The 16,753-nt window shown below is 38.0% G+C and overlaps 1 protein-coding gene across 3 annotated transcripts in view; it reads left to right on the forward strand.

Annotated features, from left to right (window-relative positions):
* Sanbr (SANT and BTB domain regulator of CSR) overlaps positions 1 to 16,753 on the forward strand; it is a 49,505-nt gene that overhangs the window by 9,966 nt on the left and 22,786 nt on the right. For all 3 annotated transcript variants that reach the window (XM_060365147.1, XM_060365148.1, XM_021626621.2), the window contains exons 5-11: positions 195 to 433; positions 3,988 to 4,046; positions 5,315 to 5,475; positions 10,214 to 10,300; positions 10,399 to 10,509; positions 13,539 to 13,662; positions 15,860 to 16,012. In XM_060365147.1, the coding sequence (XP_060221130.1) occupies positions 195 to 433; positions 3,988 to 4,046; positions 5,315 to 5,475; positions 10,214 to 10,300; positions 10,399 to 10,509; positions 13,539 to 13,662; positions 15,860 to 16,012 (934 nt within the window). The remainder of the gene's footprint in view (positions 1 to 194; positions 434 to 3,987; positions 4,047 to 5,314; positions 5,476 to 10,213; positions 10,301 to 10,398; positions 10,510 to 13,538; positions 13,663 to 15,859; positions 16,013 to 16,753) is intronic.

Below are 16,753 nucleotides of genomic sequence, written 5' to 3' on the forward strand. Positions count from 1 at the left end.
AGTGGGTAGCTTATTAAAATTAATCATAATCTGAGGTATAATCAGACAAGAAATGAGAAATTCTGAGTGTAAAACATATTTTTGTGGTCCAACTCTTCAGAACCACTTGTTCTCTGACATCCACTAAATGTCAGTATTCTTGCCTCCCCTTCCATTCTAACCATCTCATTTCTGTGTAACATTCTCTTATGAAGGCCAAACATGGTGATCCATGTATGTGATGAAGCAAAAAACTTGAAAGAAGATTTTATTTGTCCACGAGATCTTTTGATATCAGAAATGAAGTACTTTGCTGAATATTTATCTATGGATGCCCAGCGCTGGGAGGAAGTGGACATTTCAGTTCATTGTGATGTTCACATTTTCAACTGGTTGATACAGTATGTTAAAAGGAACACTAAGGAGAATAGAGATTGTGAGATTCCCACTTTAGGTAAGAAATAATCTGTTGCTTATATTGTGGTGAAATTTGTGTGTCATCCAGTAGCTGTTTCAGGTCTAAACTGAGATGTAGAAGCTCATTTGAATGTTGGTATTTATGCTCATATTACAGAAACTGATGTTTCATATATTCTAGAAAGGGTCCAAGAGACTCTTTAAAATGTCTGCAATGTTAACAAACCTGTAAACAAGGTTTAGAGGTTTGATCAGAACATGAAAAGGCAAGGCAATGGTATGCAAGACTGTTGAGCTTCATAGCCCAAGTAAGAGCAGGAACAGCAAACTGTATCATTGTTTTCTCCAACACCGTGCACTCATAGTTAAAAAAGCGGGGGGTGGTTTGGGGATTTAGCTCAGTGGTAGAGCACTTGCCTAGCATAGCCCAAGGCCCTGGGTTCGGTCCTCAGCTCTGGAAAAAAAAAAGACAAAAAAAAAAAGGAGAGGGAAAACTGAAGGTTCACTTACTGATGAAGTGGTAGAAATGACTATTAAATCTCAACCCTCAGGTATGCATTCTTTTTGGACTCTTCTATGGTCCTCAGCACTTCTGACGAATACCAGTGATAGTGTCTTGAGGGGAAGCATTTGTACATTTATGAGCTAAGCCTGCTGGCTTTTAAACATAAAGAAACAATGTTTACTTTGGAAAGCATAATTATTCAGACAAATGCTTGACACATTTTTAAAAACTATGAGCTAGTCATGTAAAAGAAAATAGTTGATAGTATATGTTATTAGTGATTTTAAAAAAATAGATCTCAAGTGAGAATTAGAGTTTTGGAAAATTTGCCTGTTCCAGTGTGACTGACAGTTTCTCCATACACAAAATGTTTTCTGTTGAAATACTATTGGTCTTATTTACAAATTTGACTCCTTACAATAAAGGGTCTGAATAGAGAACATGCATAACTCAGTGGACCAGCCTTTTCCAAATGCAAATTGTGCAATGTCTAAAAAATAAATTCTACAGTGGGCTAATGATGCACTCAGAGTGAAAGATGAGTCATTGAGCAGAATAGACGTTTATTGATGCCATTGCAGATTCTGTTCCATTCAACCTTCAGGAAAATACTGCTTGTCAAGTTTTAGCTTAACAACCAAAAGCAGTCTATGCACCAACTGAATGCAGAACAAGCTGACAGGAAGCCAGGCGTGGTAGTTCAGGCTTATAATTCCAGCACTTGGGATGCTGAGACAAGAGTACTGCCATGAGTTCAAGACCAGCCTGGGCTACAGAGTGAGAAACAGATAATGAGAATTCTGCAGTCAGTTAAACATTAAAGAGATTTTCAGAAACTGTCAGTAAGTGACACTATCTTTTTTTTTTCATTTTGAAGCTGTTTTTCACAAAAAAATGTTCATATGTAATAGGATTATTGTATTTTAAAACTGACTTAAAAATTTATCTGCTTACATAATTTTCAATGTGGTAAATACTGGCAAATATGACCCACATGAACAAGAGCTGTTTAAGAGTCTCAGCTTTTAAGATTGGAAAGGAGTCCTGAGACTAAAATTTGAGAACCAGTGTTCTTAATGATAAGGAGCATGTTAATGTTAAGGAGCATGCAAGTATGAAAATGCCACAGCGAAACCCATTATCTTACCAGGTGAGATTGTAATTGAGAAAGGGATAACTGATAAGTATCTTTCAGTAGGCTTAGACTTATGTAAGAAATAATAAAATCTTTGTACTAGAATAGCAATATCAGAAGATTTTTACACACATAATGGAGGTTGGGAGTATGACTCAGCGGAAGAATGCTCACATAGCGTGTATGAGGGTGAGGGTTCAGTTGTCAGCACTGCGAACACAAAACTACTATACTATGCTTACAGATTTAAAAGATTTACAAAGTTTACAGTTTATGATACTATCCTGACCAAACTAATGAGAAAGATTTCTAAATAAAAATACTTTAAATGAAAATTCAAATTTTAAGATTGTTAAGTCAAATTTTTAGCCCACTAGAGAGAGGACTCCATGATGAAGAGCAATTGTTGGCTCCTCCAGGGAGCACAGGTTGGAATCCCAGTGTAGCGCCTCATCATCATCTATAGCTCCAGTTTGATAAGATACTGCGTTCTTTCTTTAAATTTAATTTTATTTATATGTTTATTTATTATAGTTTATTCGCTTTGTATTCCCAATGCAGCCCCCTCCCTCCTCTCCTCCCTTGTCTCTTCCCAGTCCCAGCCACCCTCCCCCTTCTCCCCCTATGCCCTTTCCCTAGTTCCCTGATAGGGGAGGTCCTCCTCCCCTTCCATCTGACCCTAGCCTATCAGGTCTCATCAAGACTGGCTGCATCATCTTCCTCTGTGGCCTGGCTAGGCTGCTCCCCCTTCACAGGGAGGTGGTCAAAGAGCCAGCCACTGAGTTCATGTCAGAGACGGCCTCTGTACCCCAATACTGTGTTCTTTTATGTCCTCCTCAGGAACTGCGTGCACATGGTGCAGGCATATGTGCAGGCAAAACACCCATATAATAAATGTCTTTATATTTTGTAATGTCTTTTAAAAAATTGAAGCCAAAGACCAGATTTCGGATTATCTTGTTATGAATATATGTATACATATATATATTTGTAGGTGTGTGTATAGATGTATACAACGCTTTTGTGGTGAGTAGTAGCCTATTGTAAGAAAATTGAGACATTAATATAGATATATGTGTGTGTGGGTGTGGGTGTGTGTGTATACATGTATATGGAAATTGTTTACTGTAGCATATCCATGTGCATAAGAGTGAAAGAAAGAGAAGAGAAACTGCTTATCTTTAGATTAAGTCTCTGCTATAAATATAAAGTTTTTTTCAGAACCTTTATCCTAACCAAAAAAAGTATAAGGATGCTTAATTAATCCTCCTATAATTAAGCTACTAGCTCTTAATTAGATGGTGTATCCTCAGGTACAGTTTTCCAATAAGCTTTTCCACCAGGTTGAGAACCTTTAACTAGAGTTGATATTTAGAAAAGGTTGGAGTTACTTACTCATTGTTCTACTACAAAGGGTTTTAAATGATTAGCAGTGCCAGAGTGGTGGGGAATGGCTGGGCTTTTTCTTGTTAAGGATATTTTAGAGAGTTGATAGATTTATCTCCTTACCCTGTCTGTGTGCCTGGAGACCCTCTTCGTGTGGCACTAATGTGTAATTTCAGCATTTTGTCAGTAAATTTTTACTACATTTCAGAGTCTTAAATTTAAATATGTAATTGCCAGCACTGGATGCCTTTTTGAAATAACTTCCTTAATTAATAATGCTCTCATTAATCATTGTTTTACTCGTTTCATTGTGAGGTTTGCATGTTACTGTTTTTAGCTAGACTCTTTGTACTTTAACATAAATCTAATTCAAGGACAGTTGATTATGTTTCTCCCCTGTGATTTAACACTACATCTTCTTTTGTATATACAAGCTAAATTATATAAGTCAGGATATATCAGGGCTTTTTTTTTTTTATTAAAGTAACATGCTTTTTTAAGATGAAAAGAAAAGATTGAGTTAAAAGTCAAAAGAAAATTTCACAGTTTTTTTCTTTCTTATTAGAGCCAGGAAATGTGATTTCAATCCTTATTTCTTCAGAATTCTTGAAGATGGATTCATTAGTAAGTATTCATTTAAAAATCTAGCCTCATCCAGTCGTGGCGATGCACACCTATAATCCCAGCACTTAGGAGACAGAGGCAGGCTGGTCTCTGCGAGTTCAAGGCCAACCTGGTCTACAGAGTGAGTCCAGGACATCCAGAGCTCTACGGAGAAACCCTGTCCAAAAAAAACATAAATGAATGAATAGATAGATAGATAGATAGATAGATAGATTTCTGTATTGACCTAAAGCTTTTTCTCTTCTGAATGTATAGAAAGCAAAATAGTTGTTAGTTTAAGAGCATAATTTGTAACAATACATTGTTCTCTTGAGAAGGCGTTAAGACTACTGGGTATCACTTGTATATTATGTCTGTAATTGGAAGAACCATTGTATAATTTGAATGGCTGGTCAAATATAAAACTATAATATATATATATATACACACACACACAATTATTTCAAGCTGTAATATTAAATGTTTATTTTTCTTATTTATTTATTAAATAAATATCTGGGCAAGCCTAGGATACATAGACAATCTCACAAAACAAAAAACAAAAAATCTATAATTCAAATGGTTTCATATTTTTTCATGGTTGACATTTTATAGTTATTATTTAAATAAATATTTGGGGATTGCTCCTGATAAAAACATAGAGAGCAGAACCTTGCTTTGCTGTGTTGGCAGATGAGCTTATTGTTTGGAGTTTACTATACTGTGTTCCTTGTACTCCTCAGCCAATTGGTTTTACTGGCTTCAAGCAAGGACTACAGAAAAACATCAGAGACCTTAAGCTTAGGTTGGAAACTTAAATCCTAAAGATTACATTAAGACCATTAGCACAGTATTTGGAAAAAAATCAAGATGACCCTTTCTTTACTATTACTCTTTATAAATCCACCTCAGGTTAGAAAGAGAAGGAAGTGTGAGAGCAGATAAAACGGGACTGAGAAAAAAAGTGGCTGAAATATTGTTGCTCTTATCTAGAAGAATGAAATTTATAAGAAATTATTTGAATATGTACTTTAGTATATAGATTAAGATTTATACCTGCTACAGCCATTTAAAGTTCATTATTGTTCTAAATAAAAGGAATTGGAGGTAATTTGGTTATGTGTGTTTGTAATTTTTACCTATTTAACAGTGTAGTTCAACACAATTGGCAAAACCCAGTTACTGGCTGTGTATATGTCAGACTTTTCTTGAATTTTGGCTTGAAAGGTATTACTCTGACAATATCATTTGTATTACTATTTTAAATATTTTCTATTCTGTGTTTTCAGGTTGAACAATGTATTCAGTATTGCCACAAAAATATGAACGCCATAGTAGCTGCTCCATGCAACATGAACTGTATCAATGCGAACCTTCTTACACGCATAGCTGATCTGTTCACACACAATGAAATTGATGACTTAAAAGACAAAAAAGATAAGTTTAGGAGGTAATTCTTTAAACTTTTATTTTAAACCTAATGGATTTTGTTAAATATATTTCTTTTTAATTTTAGTAAAATTTCCATTTTAAAATCTACATAAAATATATTCCTATTTTACTTTTAAATAAAAAGCCAGTAGCATATGATAAATCTTAATGATTGAAAATTTTTCATTACATTTGATGTTAGTGTGTGTCTGTGGTGTGTGTGTGTGTGGTGTATGTATGTATGCATGCATGCATGTGTGTGGGCAAGTGTGTGTGTAGTTGTATGTGTACACATGTGCACACACCAAAGCACATGTCAAGGTCAGGGGACCTCTTACCAGAAGCAGTTTTCTCCTTCCGCAGTATGGATTCTGAGGTCAAAATCAAGTAATCGGGGTTGGTGCACATGCGTTTATCTGCTAAGCCATCTCGCTAGCTCTCTTGGGTAATGAACATCTGGTGGTGAGGAACTCCGTGAAGATTAAGGCTTCATTGTAAGGGGACAGAGCGGTTTGATAGGGGACCAGCAGTGCTCATGTTCTGCAAGGGCCCTTGAGGTCAGAGCAAGAGATCATATCTTATTCTAGGATTGGATTGCAGCAGAGTTTTTTTAGGTTGTGTTTTTAAGAGATTTGGGTTGCTGTGTGGAGAACATGAAGGCATAAGAAGCAAAGAGATGTGTTGAGGCTGTGGTAGCTCATTGGAAACTAGTGGGTTTGCATTGGGTGTGTGAGGTGAAGCTGCGGCTGAGTACAGTGGTGTGATCTACAAGATTGGACACATTTGTGAAAGGGGTGATGTGGGAAAAGAGAAGACACGGGATAATTGCTAAGTTTTCAACCTCAACGCTAAATGGATGGATGTCCCATTAATGCAGAAAGGAAAGATTGGGAGGAGGAGGAGGATAGAGTGAGGTAAACCAGAGAATTAGTGTACTTCTCGAATATGTGGGTGGAATGGCAGGTGACCAATTGGGAATGCTCACCTAGAAGTCAGAGGTCAGGTTTATTAACATAGAGATTTGACAATAGGCGAGGTCTGAAATAGAGCCTGGATGGGGTTTCCAGCAGAAGACTGCTGTATGACCTGTGGCCCTTTAGTCTGTTAAAAATAAAGATACCAAAACCTTTTAATATTTCAAAACTTAGGTCTCAGCTGGACAGACTCTCAATTAGCTCATATAAGTTAATCCCACTGCTTAGCCCCATCCAGTCGTATTTCCGGGCCCATCGTCATGTCCATCCCTTCTCCTGTCTCCTAGAGAAAGGGCCCTTCCTTTTCCTTCTTCCAAGAGTTCCTTTCTCCCTCCCGGGAAGTCCTGCCTTCCCTTCTCTCTCTGCCCAATTCTAGGTTGTCAGCAACTTTTATTTTCCAATCAGGGACAAGTTCGGAGGCAAGGGTCACACAGCACCAGCCTGAATACATGAGAATCTTTCCATAGGATACCAAGGTTGCTGGGGCCAAGCAGCCAACACTTGAACACTTGAACAGTAGCTCTAGGTCCGCACTAGCAGAAGTCCAGTTAGTGCTTTTGGTGTCGTGTTCAAGCAATCTTTGCTACCTAAGGAAAGGCAGGCGTCTCAGCTGTCTGTTCTTCGCTCTGAATTCATTGTTTCGTAGAATAGCAAGTGGGAGGTCGAGGTTCATTTTTTCACATACATTTGCAGTTGATGGAGCATCATATATTTAAAAGACCTTTACTGAACAAGTAGAGGTACATGCCTGTAATCCCAGCATTCAGGGGGCTGAAGCAATGGAATTATCCTGAGTTTTAGGCTTGCCTAAGCTACATAGTAAATCTAGGCCATCCTGGAATACATAGATCCTGCCACAAGGACAGAAACAAAAAATGAACAGAATGATCAGTGAAGAAAAAAAAAAAAAAGAAAGGCCTTCCTTTCTCCCAGCAAATGGCAGTGTCACCACATCATGAAATCACATCAGGTGACTGGATGAGATCCGTCTGTGTCCATTTCATTCATAACAGAACGTTGACTCATTCTTCCGTCAGTAGCACTGACTCTAAAAGACTTTATTATATTTAATTGTGTGTCTTCCTCTGCATGCAGGAATGCACATGAGTGCATGTGCTTGTGAAAACCAGGGGTATCGGATCCTCCTAGAACTGCTGACACAGACTGTTGTAAGCTGCCCACCATGTGTGCTAGGAACCGAACTCAGGTCCTTTGTAAGAACGGTATGCACTCTTAACTGCTGAGCCACCTCCAGCTCAGGGAGCACTCAATCTAAATTAAGGCAGTATGGTAATAAGTTTTGTATTTAGTAACCTAAACTCTCCAGCTTTGCCATCAAGGTTGCCACCAGGTCATTTTGGGTTCCTCGCATTGCCCCACAGATTTTATAATTGGCTTTTCCATTTTTGTTTTTGTTTTTCACACATATCAAACCACTTGGAACTGGAAATTAATCCTGAACCTGTAGATCAATTTGGGTGGTTTTAGGATCTTTTTTTAAAAAGTGTGTATGTGTCTGTGTGTGATGAATGCATGCACTTGTCGAGTGCCAATGCCTACAAGATGGCATCAGACTACCTGGGGTCAGAGGAGTTTATGCGCCACCCAATGAGGATAGTGTGTCTGACTGCAGGCCTGCACAGGAGCAGTATGCACCATCTCTCCATCCGTGAGTTTAGAGTCCTGAGAATACCAGATCTCCTGGTTATCGAGCACAGTATGACTTCCTACATACTTAATCTGAGGTATTTAATTTCTCACTGCTGTTATACATACTATTCTAATTTCTTTCCTTTAGTAGGAGAATATTAACAAAGGCTACCCAATACTTAAAGGTTTGAAGAGAAGTAGCAGTCAGGGAGTAGCAGGCCAATAGAGTAAAAAAGAAGGTAAATTCAAAGGAAATTTTGAAAGGGGTAAGTGAATGACCACTGCTCCTGCATAGATGAAGACAGAAATGAGGTTCCCTTAATGTAGAAAGTTTTCCAGATATTTGTTCTGAATGATTGCTTAGAAAAAGAAAAAGAGTAGCAGTTTGTTAGTGGGCTTAAGAGATGATTTCTTTTAAGGTGACAATAGTTTTTTTGTTTTGTTTTGTTTTGTTTTGTTTTTTAATGTGTTAGCCAGCATGGTCCATTAAAAGAGAAATTGTTAATGAAGAGGATTATCCAAGAATTCAGCCCTTAAGAGGAATGAAATTACCTAAGAACATATCTGAAAATGGGAATGGAATCCAAATTCATATGTGGCCTTTAAAACCAACCAGTATTTTATTAAGGAAGATATTGGTAGGAAGGACATACATGGGAAAGTTCAAGCTCAGTTATATTACGCTTAATAAGTACTTACCATTTATTTCTTAACACTGTACATGGCATTATTTGAAAATATATAATTCAGTCCTCATAAACCTTATGAGCTTGTAATTATTAGCCATATTTTATTATATTTTTATTTGATTTTTGTTTGATTTACCATTAGAGTGGCTAGGGGCACCTGGCACTATATACTGATTAAAGTCAGGGAATAAACTTTGGGAAGCGGTTATTTTCTTCTTTTGCTTTTATCTTCTCAGCCACCTGCTGGCCCCATTAGCCGTGGTAGAGATGAGAAAACAAAGTTTCAAAACAGCAGGTTGCTAAAAATCTTGCCTCGTTAGGTTGTTAAATCTCAAGATTTTAATCTTGACTATTCCACTAACAAAGGACTGAAGGAAAGGCAGGTGCCTATCTGCCTCTTTTCTGAAATATATCCTTGACGTGAATAGTAGCATACTCTTTTAGCTCTAGCACTCGAGTCAGGAAGCTCATTCCAAGTCTGGGGCGGGCGGGCCTCAACTACATAGTGAAACCCTGTTTTAAAAAAACAAAGCACAGAATGTGAGCAAAAATAGGTATCATGGTGTATGAGCCAATAATAGCATTTGAGGCAGAGGAGGTAAGTGGAATAGGAGCTGAAGATCAGCCTCAGGGACATAGTAAGTTTGTGGTTGAAGTTTGTGGCTTTGAAAAGCTGGCAAGACTGCTAAGTGGTTAAGTGCACGTACTGCCAAGACTAAAGACTTGAACTCAGTCCTCAGGACACACATGGTAGGAGGAAAGAACCAACTTCCAAACTGTTCCCTGATGTCCATACACCTGTCATGGCACATGAGTGTGCGCGTGCGCACACACGCACACACTAAAAAAAAAGAATCTTGATCAAGCAATATGTTTATTTACTTGGAAGAGAACCTCCCTGGAGACCTTGTTCTAGACATATATGTATAAGGACAATCCTTATTTTTGTCACTGTAAAATTACTTTAAGACTAGGAGATGCCCAATATATGAAGTGCCTGCTGTGGAAGCATGAAAAACCCAGCACTCAAAGGAAAATCAGGCTTAGCAGCATGTGTCTGTAAACCTAGCACTAAAGGGGTAGACAGAAGGATCCCAAGGGCTCAGTCTGACCAAACTGACAACCTCCAAGTTCAGTTAGAGAGTCTGTCTCTTAAGGTAGAAGGGCCAGAGAGAAAGAGAGTTCGGTGTTTAAGAACACAAAGAACACTTACTGCTTTTGCAGAGTACCTGCGTTCAGTTTCCTGCAGCAGTGTGCAGCAGCGCCAGCTGCCTGGAGCTGCAGGTCCAGGGGCTTGGATGCCCTGTCGGCACCTGCACCGCTGCGCACATATCCTGTACAGACATACTCATAACAGAAAGGAAGAAGAGAGGGAGGAAGACAGACACTAACTTTAAGATGCTAACCATAGACATCTAACGTATTGGTCATTTGTTTTTAATAGTAAACTGTTTTGTAAGAAGATTGAAAGACTGTTTGATCCTGAATACTTCAATCCAGATTCTCGAAACAATGCTGCAACATTATATAGGTAACATGTTTTTCCCATTATGCTGTGTAATATAGCTACAATATTTACTGCACTAAATTCTTTTCTTGAATGTTTTTGGCATTTCCTCTTTGTTATAGATGCTGTTTATGTAAGAAACTTTTAACCAGAGAAACAGAAAGAAGAATTTCTTGCATCCCTGGAAAAATCAATGTGGATCGACATGGAAATATTATCTACGTCCACATAAGGTGCAGTGAAGCTAAAATACAGTTTTTGTCTGTAAGAGCACTTATAGAGACATAACTTAATTTTTATGGTTTATTGGACTAAAAAATGCTGCTTTCAAGACAAAGTTAGGGAAAAGCTAATGTTTTATAAATGTCCTAAAACTTGAAAAATTTACAAATTATTATATATTCATCTTAAAAGACTTTGGTCAGTGCCTTTAAAGTGATCTATCACTAAAATATTTTTGTTATCTATATATTACATTGAATTTTACAAAAGAACTACATTTACTTTTAGTTGTTTTTTTTTTATGCCTGAAAAATTGGAGTTACAGAGTTGGAATTTCTATAATCTATCGTTTATTTGTCATACTTCATTAGCATGTAATACATATCATGCTTATTTTTAACACAAGATTTCATTCTGAGTTGGTGAAATGTCTCACTAGAACAGAAACTTTCAAGATCCACGTGTTCTTTGGCAACATCCTATTGCTAGGAATTTTTACAAAGAGGTATTGTTGAGTCTGTGAAACTTTTGACAAGACCATTCATTGCTATCTTAAGTATATGAACCAGCTTCCCTCCTTCTAAGAAATCCAAATGACAGAACAAGCCAAAATGCAGCCATGTAGTAGTATAGCTATATAAAACAGAGCAAATCTATTCTTTTTAAAAATACATTTTAATTATCTGAATGGGGAGGCATGTGTGCATTTGAGTGTGGGTGCCCTCAGCGGCCAGAGGCATCAGACCCCCTGCTCTGGCATGCTACGTGATTGTTAGCATGAGTGCCAGGGATCAAGAACAGTTCAGCTCCTAACCTCTAAGCCATAAGCCCAGCCTCTCAAGTCACTTCTAAGTTTATGTGTATTATCCTTAGTGTACCCTCCAGGATAATGTTTCAGGCTGGGGATGGAGATGTAGACCTGTAATCCCAAGGCTCAGGAGGCAGCCAGGGGAGAGTTTGGGTTAGCCTGAGCTATATAACAGGTTTGAGACCAGCTTGAGCTACATGTTCAGAGTTTCAAAAAACTCTTGGTTGGGGCTGGAGAGATAGCTCAGCAGGTAAGAGCACTGGCTGCTTTTCCAGAGAAGCAGGGTTCAATTCCTAGCACATGGCAACTCACAACTGCCTGTAACTCCACTTCTAGGGGATCTGACACCCTCACCCAGACATATATGCAGGCAAAACGCCAGTGCACATAAAAAATGAAAATAATTTATTAAAAATATAAGATTTAATTAAAAAACAGAAATATAAGACAGCACTAAATTATGTTAATATTAATAGCACAGTCAACTTTTTTTTCTCTCAATAAATAATTGGGGAATTATAACTGCTTATAGGCACATAGAATCTTACATATTTTTTTGACTTTAGATTTTATTTGCCTTTTGAAAATTCAATTCGGACAGCAATAACTATTAGTGGTGGTATGTGGAAAAGTTAATTGGCATTAACTTCAACATCCATGTTTGGTGTTTTACTTACTCTTCTACAAGGTAACAGTTGATACAGACATTTTAAAAACTGTGTCTAGGGGCTCATCAGTTAACAGAACTGACTACTCTTTCAGAGGACTCACGTTCAATTCCCTGGCACATGCACTCATGTGCACTCCCCATCAGAGGAAGACACACAATTAAATATAATAAAAAGTAAGTCTTTAGAGTCAGTGCTACTGACGGAAGAATGAGTCAACGTTCTGTTATGAATGAAATGGACACAGACGGATCTCAACCAGTCACCTGATGTGATTTCATGATGTGGTGACACTGCAGTTTGCTGGGGGAAAGGATGGCCTTTCATTTTTTTTTCTTCACTGATCATTCTGCTCATTTTTTGTTTCTGGCTTTGTGACAGGGTCTAACTATGTAGTCCAGGATGGCTTAGATTTTATTATGTAGCTGAGACAAGCCTAAAACTCAGGATAATTCCATTGCTTCAGCCCCGTGAATGCTGGGATTACAGGCATGTACCACTGGTTAAATATATGATGCTCCATCAACTACAAATGTATTTGAAAAAAATGAACCTTGACTTCACACTTCATATGATACAGAACAAATAATTGTCTTTAAATAATTTGTAAGAAAGATGTGCCTGTGTGATTTGTAATAACATTTTTCAGGTTGTTATTTGCTGAGCTAAGCACAAAAAAAGCAAAAGTTTAAAAGTTTTAAAAGGAGTGTTAGAAAGAAGCTGATATAAGTAGCCCACCCTATGACCCCAGCATTCCAGAGGCTTTGACAGCAAGGTGTTAAATTGTGAGGGCCCACTGAGCTATGTAGCAAGTTGCAGGCCAGCCTGGGCTATCTAGTAAGACTCTCACTCAAACAAACAAACTAACACCGCAGTTACGTATGTCCACAGTAAATATTATTTATGCCTTTGCTGGATGTTAAAATGTCTACAATGAAGACCTGGATTATAACACTCTATTGCTCAAGTACTAGAAAATGTTGTTTAAAATAACATACTAAGCCATCACATTATTGGAGCATTTAGACACACTAATAATTAAAACAGCACACCTTGCAACAAGTACAGTTAAAATAAAGGTCTCAGAGCTCTTGAGATGGCTGATGGGCAGAGGTGCCTGTCACCAAGCCTAGTGACCTAAATTTGACCCCTAGAACCTCCATGTGAAGGAGCAAACTGACTTCCACAGATTGTCCTATGACCTACACACACACTGTGGCACATAACACTCACATACATACACAATAAATTTTAAAAAGTAAAAGTGAATAAAGTAAAGGTCCTGTTTAACAAACATTGAATGATTCTTAACAACTGGCCTGTTCAAATTGTTTAATTAATAACATTTAATAATTTTCAACAAAATAAGTTTGTATTCGGCCTTTTCATACATTCTTCTGCTGTCCTCAGAACAAATGTCCAAATGAAATTGGGCCTACTTTTCAGTGTAATCATACCACACCCGTCATTTGCAGAGTACTCTTAGAAACCAGGCACGAATGCCGGAACATTGGTTAAAACAAATCGTATTTCTCACTTACAATGACTGAGGCTCTCTCTGCAGAGATAAGACCTGGGACATCCATGAGTATTTGAATAGCCTTTTCGAAGAGTTAAAATCTTGGAGAGACGTTTACTGGCGCTTGTGGGGAACCATCAACTGGCTGACCTGCTCCAGGTGTTGCCAGGTGAGGTGGAAGGGAAGGGTGGCGAGAAGGGCGTGGCTACGTGTGTTTGCATCCGCTTTCATTTCTTTCGCCATTTTCCCCTTTCTTCTTTTTTCTGATGTTCATTGCGGAAACAATTCTTGTCAGACTTTGAGAGAAACAACAGATTCTTTGTTATCTAATCCAGTTTTTCAATGTAAAAAAAAATATATTATCTTTATTGCTCTTATATTTTCATCCAAACTATTTCTTCAGTAGGCCATAAATTTCCTTAGAAATTCTGAGTCACCTTTGGATCAGAAGTGTTATAACTTTGGAGACAGGGTGTTAGCATGTAGCCTCTGCTGGCCTTGAGCTTATGATCTTGTGTCAGGCTCCCTAGAGTTGCTATCACAGGTGTGCTTCACCACACCTGGCTTCTTCTGAGTGGTAATTGCATTTCCCAAAATATGTTCTCTCCCTGACTGGGCTCCAAAGTTGGACCTCAAGCCATACCACTGAGCTGTATTCCCATCCTTGTTCATGGTTTCAATAATTTAAATTTATAGCAAAAGCACAGGTAGGTTAGTTCTTGAAGGTGCTAAGAAGAAGGTTCTTGAACAACTTTTTGCAGAGTCACAGTCATTCCTAATTATCCTTAGGTAAATCCAAAGTTTTCTACATAAATCAAAAGTTTTCTACATAAAATTCAAATGCATGCCTTTCCTTTAGGCTTTTCCTCTCAGTTGATTTTCAGTAGAGAGAGAGAAGAAGAGTTTATCAAAACCATCCGAGTTTGGTATGCCGGACTGTATGCAAGTCCTACTTAGTGGGCTCCCTGTGTTCAGTAAACACTGGGTTATTGAAGTATGCCTTATGGAGAGTACTGTTCATCCATTTTGTTGATACATGCCATGTAGTACATGATGTTACTGCCATCAGAGCATAGAACGTTTCTACTATTGTTACCCGTGCTCTTTTTTTTTTTTTTAAACAGGGCTTTTCTGTGTAGCACTGGATGTCCTGGGCCTTCTTTGTATGCCAGGCTGGCATAAAGATCTGCCTGTCTCTGCCTCCTGAGTATTTGAATTTAAGGCATGCACCTCTCCTGCCCCACCCTGTGCTCTTTTTTAAATCTCCCCTTCTTAATGCTAAACATGGCTGCCTATACTTCCTTCTTTTCCAGAAAGTCATATAGATAGAGTCATATAGTATTCAACTACTTGAGTGGAGATTCTTTGATTTAATAGGATGAATTTGAAATTTAAACATCTTGTTACATGTATCAATTTGTTTCCTTATATTGCTTAAGTAACCCTCTGTCATATGAATTACCCAGTATGTTAAGCCATTCCCCAGCTGACAGACATTGATAGTGATTTTAGTTTGGAGTCATGTGAAGACACTGCTATAAGTATTTCTATACTTTATATAAACATATATAATTTATATAAACATAGGCTTTTAGATCTCTTGAGTGATTACCTAGAATTACAACTGCAGTGTAATAATCTAAGTTACCATTTTCCAAATGGTATTCCAAAAGGAATTCTTTTGTATTCCTTTAACTGTGTATGAGCATTGTAATTGTTTGATATTTTGCTAACATGCTTCAATATTTGTCTTTGTTGTTAAACTGTTAATGTTGTTCTGCCTTTAAGTGTTTTATGAGCTTAATATGTATTTGAGACCCGCTCCAGAGCTACAGCACAGCAAGTCACACTTTCTGATGACAGAAAGCCAGGCCACAGTTTTCATTAGTACTGACTCTAAGTATTTACCATCAAGTCAAGGAATAAACAAGTGACAGGAAACTATATTTCACCAGAATTCTTAAAAATTATTGCTCAGTTTTAAAATTTAAGTTTTAACAATCAGTTTTACTTCTCTGGATTTTTAGTAAAGCAGCCTTGGTTTTGTTCTTTGGAAACTTCTCTCTAGGGTATAATTACACTCATTTACTGCATAATTCACTAATTTTTGGCGAGTCCCACAGTTGGCAGCACCCACTGCACGTCACCCAGTCTGAGTACTTTCCCGTCGCCTCAGGAAGAGCCTCATGCCCATCTGCTTCACTCAGGGTTCTTGCCCCAAATCCTGGCCGGTCTCACCTACTTTGAGCCGCTATCCATTGGCTTGTCCTGCACACTTCATATAAGTGAGACATGCAGTAGATGGTCTTCAGAAAAGGTTTTCGAGCCTTCTTTCATCATGGGGATAATATATTTCTTTCACACAGGCTTTTCTCTGTATTGAATTCTCACATTGTCAGTATCACTCAGAAGTGGTAGTTTATTCTACCACAGCAAGTTCACTGAGCTCTGTGGGCACTGGAGTTTATCCCTGCTGTAACCAGAAGGTTCTTCGATTTGATCCCACTCAGCTCATAAAGGTGAGATTGTTTGTTTGTTTGTTTCAGTCTTTGGTTTTTTGAAAGTTTCACATATGTGTACAGTGTATATTGGTCATGCCCATCCACCGTGGTCTCTCCCTCCAGCTCCCCTAGTACCCCATCCCAGCTCCTTCCCACCTTCATGCTTTTATTGTTATTAATAACCTTCTGAACTTATTTCTGCCAGAGGAACTAAAGGTAAGTTTTCACTATTTCCTTTTATAGGTCAGCAGCCTCTAACATTTTTTTGTGGGTTTTTTTTTATATGCATTAATGTTTTGCTTACATGTATATCTGTATGAGGGTGTCTGATCTTGGAGTTATAGACAGTTGTGAGCTGCCATGTGGGTGCTGGGATTTGAACCTAGGTCCTTTGGAAGCACAGTCAGTGCTCTTAACCACTGAGCCATCTCCAGCCCCCAAGTCTCTAACATTTTTATGTAAAATCTTTTTCCTTTTAAGTGTAAAACAAATATAAAACATAAAACAAACAAACTTCAAAGGATACATACAGAAGTAAAGAAAGACACAGAAATCTCTCTTCCCACCACTCCCTAGTTTCTTAGAAGTAACAAAGCTTAACACTTCTTTCAGATCTTTTTTATCTTTTATTACTTTGACAATTTCACATGTGTCTAATATATCTGGACACACTCATTCCTCCCCCCTATTCTCTTACCCTTCTACTATCTCTACTATCCCCCACCCCTCCTACCAGGAAGGCCCCATCCCACTTTCCTG

This window comes from Meriones unguiculatus, chromosome 12 (genome assembly GCF_030254825.1).
Source record: "Meriones unguiculatus strain TT.TT164.6M chromosome 12, Bangor_MerUng_6.1, whole genome shotgun sequence".
NCBI classification, from domain to species: Eukaryota; Metazoa; Chordata; class Mammalia; order Rodentia; family Muridae; genus Meriones; species Meriones unguiculatus.